Genomic DNA, 10,182 nt, shown 5'->3' on the forward strand with positions numbered 1-10,182 from the left:
CAATTTGTGCTTGTGTTTTTTATTCTACTGCCTCCCTTTACAAGCAGATGAATAATTCATATAAAAGAAATAATACTTAAATAACCAACCAAAGGCTTTGATGCAGGCTTCCACCAGCTCGTCCACAGTGGCAGACTGTTCCGATAATATGGACTCCATCGTAGCTGTCCTCTCAGTTTTCCCCCTCGTTTACCTCTCTGTGGTTTGAATCTGTTGGCTCTCACCGAACACAAAAGGAGATGAAAAGAGAGGGGAGTAATTATTAAGTAAACACAGGGGAAGCAAAACTTACTCTGGCTACTGCAGCACACTTAAAATAGCTGTGGTTAGTTCTTCTATATCCTGTTCAGCACTGCAGAGTGGCATATTCATTGCAGTAAGTTAACTGGGACATGTGCCTGTCAGTGTCATCTGATATGATGGCCAAAACACATTCATGGTGTCAACGTGCAAAATCTGCAATGAACTCATTCTACTTATAGAAGCACGTTTTAAGTGACCCAGTTTTCGGGGTTAACAGTTTAAAGTTTTTGCAGTCTGTTAGTGTTGTGTGTGGGGAAATGAGTTGGTGAATTAGGGCTTTAGTTTACAGGGAACAGTTGCACCAATCAGTCTTTACCAAGCCTGGTCCTCACAGCAAAGGCCGGATCTTGATATCAGGACCAATCAAACATAAACCTAGTCTTAACTACACCTATAGTGCATTACTGAATATGAATAATTAGAATATCAACATATCCTAATTAGCGATCCAAGCTGACGGCACTGAATTTAAACAGAAGTAAAACTGCAAACTTTTAATCCGTACTGCCAATCCTGTGTATTTCTGACTCTCTAAATAAGTCGTACACAGAAAACTGATCAGGTTCTATCCATGATTGTGTTTTTTAAATATTATGCTGTATTCATAGTGATACCTATATGGATCTACTTTGCTAAGAACCAAAACAAATCCTGCTTTTCCTGCCTTTGTCTGGAACCCACTAACTCGAGAAGGACATCACTTCCTAACAAAGGTTTCTGGAATGCAGTACTAGTCTTAGCTATTTATATGAAGGCTCGTGTGACTATCATTATTGTCTAACAGCAAGCACTGTGTTCCAAATTTGTCAAATTTGTGGGATCGATGAAGGAATAAACAAAAAGAAGAAGGCAATTTTATACCAAGAAGCCAGGGATTATAGTCCGTTTGAGGTCCTCATGAGACATACGCACACCTGAGCACAAAATACCGTCAGCTGAAGAGCATGAAGGCTACTTGTGTAGATTCTCACCCACAACAAGAACACAGACTTCTATTAGAGCCATTAACATCTAGAATGCCAGGATATGACCCACTGCTGCAACTGCTCCAGTGGTTGGTCATTTGCTTCTCATTGGCCAGACAATTGCTGTGATTACTTCCATCTATACTGCAAATTCACAATAGTAGATTTCTGCTGACCAACGTTATCTTTGACTACAGCCTCATAGAAAATGTTTTATCTTTTGATACACTGGTGGCAAAATGCAGAAACAATAGGTATTTGGATCCATGTGTGTAGTTTGTGTCCGCTGCAGCGAGTAATCAAATGACTATTTACAGCGTTAGTAGATGACCAGCTCCACTTCCTAAACTACAGACGCCCAATTTTTACACGATTGATTATAAAATAGGACCCTTTTAAAATTGTTTTGCCCAGAAGTTTACATAAATATTTGCGTTACATCTTAACCAGCTGAACAAATTACTGCTTCGATAATAAATTGTTTTCAGACTGCGGCAATGCTAGTTTTGTATCAGTAAAGAATCAGATCTATAATCCTGGCTGATTGTTTCGTCAAACTAAAATCAGTTTTTACATTTACACACCAATTCTATGCTTTATAACTGCACTTTGGAGCCAAGCATAATAAACAGTTTTCACCGATGTGTGTGGCTTTTCTATCAGACAGATACTAAGCCACAAGCCCAATCAGCAGGAAACCACTATTTATCTTTTCCTGACATGCTGTAATGCTGTCTGCAGCAGGCTATAAAAAAGTTTGATGAATATTTACGACACAATAGCAAATATTTTGACATGCGTTTCATTCTATCACATATTCATAGGAAACAAGCTAAAAATTTGCATCTGTGCTTTTCTTGATTTGGTAAGGTCTGGCTCCAAGTAACCATGGCAACAACAACTTAATGACCAGTTACTTTTTAACAACATATACACACACCTGAGCACAAAATACCTTCAGTAGAAGAACAAAAAAACAATTTTGGAGTAATCCCATATTCTTTACTTGTGTCTCGATCAGCAAAATATACCATCTTCCAAGTTATGACATGATTAATTGGTCAAATGTATCCATTCATCCATCCATTCATTAAAGAAACTAGTAATTTTGATTCATTTTTATATAGCCCCAGATCAAAACATTGACGGTCCAGTGCAGTGAAAAAAGGATTTGCCTTCCCTCCTGATTTCTTACTTTATTTCATATTTGTCACACTGAAATGTTTCAGCTCATGAAAGATAATTGTAGTGTTAAATAAAGATAACCCAAGTTAATATAAAATGCAGGCAGACAAAAGGCTCCAAACCTACCTGGCCCTGTGTGAAAAAGCAGTTGCCCCCTGAGCCTGGTTGCACCACCCTTGGCATCAAGAACTCCAATCAAGCTTTTGCGATAACTGGCGAGGAGTCCTTCACATCACTGTGGAGGAATTTTGCCCCACTTTTCTTTGCAGAATTGCTTTCATTCACCCTCATTGGAGAGTTTTCGAGCATCAACAGCTTGTTTAAGGTCATTCTTTGACAGTCAGATTTTGACCAGGTCTCTCTGAAATCTGTTTGGTTTTTTGGGAATTCTTTGAGGCTTTAAGAGCTGGACTTGCAGATGTGTTTCGGATCATTGTCCAGCTGCATAATCCAAGTGGGCCTGAACCTCCAGGCGCAAACTGATGACAGTCTCCTGCAGGATTTTCTGGCAGCAAAATTCATGGTTCCTTCAATTACAGCAAGGTAATTGAAGGAACCACCTTCCAGGTCACGAAGCAGCAGTGTCTGACTGTTGGTTGGATCTTCTTTTTATCAAATGCTGTGTTATTTTTATGTCAGATGGTTCTTCCCAGTCTCTTTCTTATTACTGAATCATGAACACTTTCTTTTAGTTGTTCTGGGTTCTGAAGTAATTTTGGGATGGTTCATCAGCGCTCCAAGGTTTCTCCATGATCTGATATCTCTTGGCCTATTTTACTGTGTCAGACTCAACTCGACAATTGAAATTATTTCTAAATAAAAAATTTAAAAAGGGTGTGGCTGTAATCAGGCCTGGGTGAGGCTAGTCAAACTAATTTCATGATAAATATTTTTTATCACATAGGGCCCGATAGATTTGAATAGCTTTTTTCCCCTGACTGAATGAAATTATTATTTAAAAAATTTTTGATATTTACTCTGGTTGACTTTGTCTAATAGAAAAATTTGTTTGTGGTCTGTAACATGTAGGTGTGAACATTTTTTCATGACACTATAAGTGTAAAAGTGACACTAAGGTTAAGCTCAAGTAACAAAGTTAGGTAACAAAGTCCCCAACAACACACTGTGCACTGCTGTAACTTTATTTTAATGTGGTGGCTCTGTGAGTGTGAGAAGGGTGTGATGTGTATGTGTACGTATCCATTGTGCCTGACACAATGAAGCCTTTCACTGCACTGTCTCTGCCGCAACGCGGTGGGTGGACACACTCAATTACAGGCTTCACAAGCTGTCTCAGCCACGTTCTGCAGGGATGGTGGGGGAAGCAAACGTAGAGAAAGAGATAGAAGTATAATCCTCAACCGCAATTTAAATCATCACATTGTTAGGGCGATCAGCCACAGCGCTGATCAGTAGGCAAGATTAAACTGCTGAAACGATATGGTCAGATTACGGGAAGATAAATGGCGAACAACTAAAAAGGCTTTTGTGTTGCTGTAAATAGATATGAAAGTTTCAAGGTGGGTTGCTAAAGTCACCACAGGAAGTAAAGCAGTGTTGCATGTGAGTATTAAAACCTCAGCAAGCCAACACCAAGACCTGTGATGCCTCGCTCAGAAAAAGGAGCCTACACTCCATCAGTATTGGCTCTGTGCACTGGCAGTTACGTCTGCTCGCATGTCATGAATATAATGAGAATGAAAATTGCCTTGAAGTCCTCACTGCAGTAGATAAGCCTGAGGATCATCTAGGTTTGAGCTGAGATGGCCTTGCCTGTGAAAAAATGTGCTCTTCTGTTTCACTTCTGCCTTTTCAGTGTTTATTACAAAAGTGTCCATCCTCAAAACTGAATGAGGACCTAAAACCACTTTCTCCTTCTGTGTGGGGCCCATCTCTCAGGGGCTAAACAAAAAAAGAAAGAGAGAAGCAGAGGTGTTTTAAAGTGTCACCAACGCTTTAGCAGAGTCTAGTCTGGCGCTGCTGAACACACTGTGCCCATCTTGATGATGATGGTATCTTCCCAATTAAAGTGAATACACCATTCATCATCCTGCTGACAGGAACGCTTTGCCATAACCCAGAGAACAATTTTCTCTAAGTTTTTATATGAATTAAGACTGAACTATCTTAAACAGGATCCCTCCTCCCTTCTTTTCTAGACATTCTTTAAGTGTTTTTCCAACAGCGTCTTTCTAATACAGTCCCGATATCTGCAAAGCGGCGAATTGATTGTAAAGAAGCACACACTGCGAGAGCTTTAGTGTCATCCTTGGTTGCCTGGTGACGAGGACCCGGGGCCATCGATCAGGCAGATTAAGGGGTGGATGGGGCTCAGCGGGGATAAAGGGAAGTTGACGGGTGCCTGGTCAATCCTGGCCATGCAGAATCTGCTGTGTGCTGCTGCTTTACTGGGCAGTGAAAAAGGTCACATCCTCCGGCTAGACGCAGTCAGACCCCCTTCAGACTACTGCCTCTCTCGTTTTCGATATCACGGTCACAGAATAACAGGCGAGCTGCTTTTCAGCTCATTCTCAACTTTACACCAATGCTTTTGAAGTTTGACCCATAACAGTGAATTCACGCTGACATATTATTGTTGCTACTGTTTAAGAACTGATGACTCCTGTTGGACACATTTAAAAGCACCTGAAATATACATGTAGTTAAAATAATGAGGTTAACATAACTAATAATAACAAATAGTGGTTTTATAGGATGTCTGTGAAAACTGATATTCCAAATATGACGGCTTCTGTTTTGCTGCTCAAATGCAGAGTTTATGAGCTGACTTAAACTCTTAAAGCAGGAGAACTCTTAATAAAAGGAGCTTATGCTAAACGCACACATTTTTTTCCAGCTATAGACATTAGAAGAAAACCGAGAGCTTAAATCTTTATTGACTTTCCCGTCTTAAAGTACTGACTGATGATAAGGCATTGACAAACAGGCAATAATCATGTCCATCGTCTTATCGACACTCCCATAATGGACTCAATTCCACGCTGATAAATGCTACATGCTAATTCACAATCATTGATTTAGTTCTATCCTCTCTCCTTGGCGTTTGGGAAAAACACGTTTTTTGTGGATAACAGTTATAAGAAAAGAGACACAATTTTAACAGAATTTGATTCTTTATTCAAATTGTCAGTGCCATAGCAAGACTGATTGGACAGAGTCCCGTTTTTCAAGTACGTTTGGATGGATTACTACCAAATTGTACATTTTGGGCCTCATATTTTGTGTGCTTACAACTTTTGTCACAACTTTCTTTAAGCAGACACACAAAGATGACCTCGGCTCTATGTTGTGTTTGGTGTGAATCTTCAGATATAAGCATGTGACATACTGGACAACATGGCAGACACATTATTAATTAATGGAGCACATTGTCATGCTGATGCTGCTTATAGCTGTCAGTCTTGTATGAACCTCAGTGTATGAAATAAATAAGTTAAGTATTCTTCTACTAAAACTTTAGCAAATATATAAGAGCTTTGAGGCTACTGTGTAATAATTGTATATTAATGTTTCTTACTATTGTGTGGAAGAAATACAAAAACAACAGTAAAACATAGTTTGATAGTCTGGTCACAGCTACCGTGTTTTAAAGAAGAAAAAAAAGAGGCCAGATTTCCTATAAAACCTTTGATTATTTTCACCAGCGCGGGCTTTTCCTCTTATCCGCCTCCTTTTTACTTTTGCTGTTCCATTTTCCATTTTTGTGAACCACTTACTGGTGGGTAATGATGCTAAGACAGTTTTCCTTTCATCATATGTTACAGCTAGAAACTGTAATAGCATTACGTTTAGATTTCCACTAACAAATTTGGCCATGTAAAATGTAACATAACAGCAGGCACAGGCAGACAACCTTTTCTAATGATATTAGCTTTTAAAAAAAAGTATATGATATTAAATCATATCTTCCTGTCTTTGACAGGCTGTAATACGCGTACAAAAACCAGTTCTTCATACACACCACCCTTGTTTATTCCCCTACATCCCCCAGTTGTAGTAAGGGTGTTGCGTGATGGGACAGATATAGTTCTTCAGAGTAGCTGGTGGCAGGCTTCTATTTAGAGACTGTAGGGTACTGAGAGCAGGAAGGGAAACATTTCCCTTTCCCTGGACACGCAGAATGCCACATCAGTGGGGGGGCACCGGCTGCAAACTGAGATTAGCAGCTACAGTTGCTCCTTAGGGAGGGAAGGGGTTGAAGCAGAGGGAGGAGAGGAGGAATGTTTGAATGGGTGATAAAGAGAGAGACTGGGAGGCAGGAAGAGTGTGCTTCAGCTCAGTAAAACACAAAAAGATACTGTTGGCCGAAGGAGGAAAGAGATTAAGTATAGAGGGTTAGTACTGACAGAAGACACAATGAGATATATGAAATTAAAGTGCAACTGGGAAATTTCTATAGGCACATGGAAGCACTCATGCTAATGCTTCTCAAAAGATTGAGAAAAGCAGCACTTCTTTGTAATCTTGAAATAACAGAGAGGGGAAAAGGAGAAAAATATGTAAATGTCCTCCTGCTGGGAGACAGCAGCTACCCACGTGGGATGTTGTGTTGTGTCCTTTAACAAATAAAGTCACGCATCCTGCTCCACATCTGGCTCAAATTAATATCTTATATCTCCCATTTCTGACTTCAAATGAAAAACGTAACGCAGGAGACAGAGAGGACATCGTGGCTGATTTCATGTGTTATAATGTATGCCTCCTGCCACCACCCCCCCAAATGCGACAATGCATCATTGTGTCAGATTGTTTTCACTGCTTTGTGTTCAAGCTTCCTGCTCAAATATGGGTCCTTTACCAGATGTGAAAGTTTGCTTCACAACAAATACCGGAAGGGTGTGCTGCTATGTGTATGTGAGATGTGGCAACTTCTTCTGTTTGTCCACACTTTTCTCTTTTTTTGCTACCTTATTACAAACACACTTGTACAGAGCGGCTTGAGTAAGTGCTATGAATAATTTTTTTCACACATATTTCCTCTATATGCTAGAGTTTTTCCTCACTCTGTCATTTATCTCTCTGACACACAAAACTTCCTTTTCAAACCTCACTGCGTGATGAGTAAAAGATGAGGCCACATGGCGTATTGTGTGAAAGGCCCAATGTGATACATCATTTTATGGAATTCTGCATTTGGGTTTGATTCCTGCCAGCTGTCTATTAACTTCAAAGCATGCCTCGGTCAGGGTTCGTGTTCTAGTGTTCTGCTGAAGTCAGGGATATCACTTCCTGTTGTTGCAAAGTGTTCCATCTCCAATGGCCAAATTTTAAATTAAAGGGGAAATACATTCATTCATATATTTGCCAAGAGGAATTTACTCTATTTGCATGTCTCCACAGTTAATATGAGGATATTGCTACCTATAGTTAGCTCACAAGGGTTTAACTTAGCAGATTTTATGACCTTGAATGCAGCCAGGCTAGCCTTTTTTTCCTGATCAGAGTTGTGAGTCTTCTAAACAGAGCGAAACTGGCACATTTGCACTTTTGTCAGACTTTTATGTAAGAAAAACTTTGTGTGAAGCGGCGCCAAGAAACTACTTAGCTTAGCATAAAGAATAAAATAAAACAAAGAGCTATCTTAACAGACGAGAACCTCTAAAGCCAGTTAGTTGTGTGATTGTGTTTTCCCTTTATGCAACACACAATCATGTAATCCCCCGTTTGCCAGGCAATACTGTCCATCTTTACTCAAGGCTATGCAGCTGCAAGCTGTTACATACTATATTTACCTTCTAGAGCAGAAAAATACGTTTGTGGTTAAGGCTTTCTGTATTTTTTACATGAGGTTAAAGTTAAACCCTAGATTAAAAGATGTAAAACATGGGTGTAGTCACAATGATAACACCCTCTGGTTAGTGCATAAAAGCCTCAACCTGGGTGTTTTTGCTGTCACTATCTTTTCACTACTGATAAGTGATAGTCATTAGCCAATAAGCACATCCTGGATGACCATGCTTTCTCGCTCTAATAGTAACCTTCATTTGCAATATGAAATTATGAACTTTGACCTGGAAGTAGTGACTGAGTCTATTGGGACAACGTTTGGTGGTCACTGGACAAGGTTCGTTTTGCATAGACTTTTAGAGAGCCGGAAGTCTTGTTGCAAAAAGAGCAGTTGCCCAAAACCTAAGAAGCTTTCCTTCATAAATCCTGTCTAACACAAAGCCTTGAATGTAAACGTTGACCAACAGTCAGCAGTAACGTGCTATACTCAAGCAAGAAATCATCCGAACAAAAGAAAACTGAAAAGTATTTTTTAAGCCGCTTCGCAATATAAATCTCAGCTACTTATATTGCCCAAAGGTGCTGTTTTCCACCCTTGACTCAGAAACAAGGAGGCACAGCTGTGCAGCTGCTGTAAAGACTGCTTCTGGTTAGGGCCACATACCAAGTGATGCTGCATGTTTTAATTCTCACAAACTCCGATCTTCGAAGAAATGCCTGCGGTTTGCAGAATGAGGCACAAACTGCAGTTCTGGAGGCCAATTTGTTCTGTTCGCAGTGTTTATCTGCTTCATTTCCTCCTGCCTGTCAGAGATGTGCTCACTGAGCTGCACAGTGGTTTTATACAACAGTCATTTTGAACTAGTTGTGAATGCTGGGAGTTTCACATTCAAACAACCACCCTCCTTTTTACCCCCGCAGGCTTTTTAACAGCCCTGGCTAGTTCCTGTTTATGTATTCCTCCCTAAAACAGCACACATCCATGAGCACACCACAAAGCCCTCAATTTCCTGTAGTCATAACACACCAAATATTATGCACATTCGGATAAAAAGCTTGACAGATTACAGACTGTAAACACAATGAGTGGGAAAACAAAGGTAGAGACTACTTGGTAGCAGATGTGGGATAACAGGCACTTTCGATTCCCTTTCTGAAACTGAGGCACGCCTAACACCTGTTCAGTGCAGAGCGACCCCGCTCAGCCCAAACTTTAAATAATGGTGATATTGTAACCACCTGCTAATTTTTCTAGTAATCAGCTTTGGATTTGCCCACAAGTGCCTTTCACCCTATCTGATTGAATTCAAAGCCTCAGCTTGATTTTTAGCTCTTCAGGTCTGACACTTTCCCACCCCCGCTGCCTTCCCCTCCTACAGAATGTCTCCCTCTCCTCTGCTGCCGCCTCTCTTTCCTGTGTTCCCGCCATACCTTTTTACAAAGTACGTGGCCTTTGCTGCAAGCTGAAGAGTTGAGTAGGGAGCAGAGGAATCCAAATATCCCAGATGACCGCTTAATTATTTGCAGACCATTTGCAAAACAGTTTGTGAAGGCTGATACATAATTAGAAGTAACCCTGTTCACATCTATTCACAATTAGATCCTTAGTTGTCACAATTTTGGGATTGCTGTTCTTCTGCCAAGTTAGTAGGAGTCGTACCAAGTCTGATTCCAGCTCTGCCTACGCCGCGTGCCTTTAAATTCTCCTTTCAGGTGTTTAAATCAGTTAAAAGCATCACTGAACAAACAGCTCAAAAAAAGACTTCAACATTCAGGCGGCCTCCGTGGTGGTAATCAAGGAGGATTAAATTGGATTAGCTAATAAAAAGCAAACTTGAGAAGGTAGAGGACAGACAGAGAGCACAGGACCATCCATCCCGGTGATGGCAAATATCCAGTGCACATGTCTGAGCTGCAGCTCATTGTCTGCTCTCTGTAATTATTTTCTCCTCAGCTTGATTTTCCTCCACCCCCCCACCCA

The 10,182-nt window shown here is 40.4% G+C and overlaps 1 protein-coding gene across 3 annotated transcripts in view; it reads right to left on the reverse strand.

The window, feature by feature from the left end:
* Positions 1-10,182, reverse strand: part of LOC102303774 (RAS guanyl-releasing protein 2) — a 36,537-nt gene that overhangs the window by 23,906 nt on the left and 2,449 nt on the right. For all 3 annotated transcript variants that reach the window (XM_005931596.3, XM_042224591.1, XM_005931594.3), the window contains exon 2: positions 90-223. In XM_005931596.3, the coding sequence (XP_005931658.1) occupies positions 90-159 (70 nt within the window). In that variant the 5' untranslated portion in view covers positions 160-223. The remainder of the gene's footprint in view (positions 1-89; positions 224-10,182) is intronic.

This window comes from Haplochromis burtoni, unplaced genomic scaffold, assembly GCF_018398535.1.
Source record: "Haplochromis burtoni strain Fernald_Lab_line unplaced genomic scaffold, NCSU_Asbu1 Contig_143, whole genome shotgun sequence".
Taxonomy (NCBI): domain Eukaryota; kingdom Metazoa; phylum Chordata; class Actinopteri; order Cichliformes; family Cichlidae; genus Haplochromis; species Haplochromis burtoni.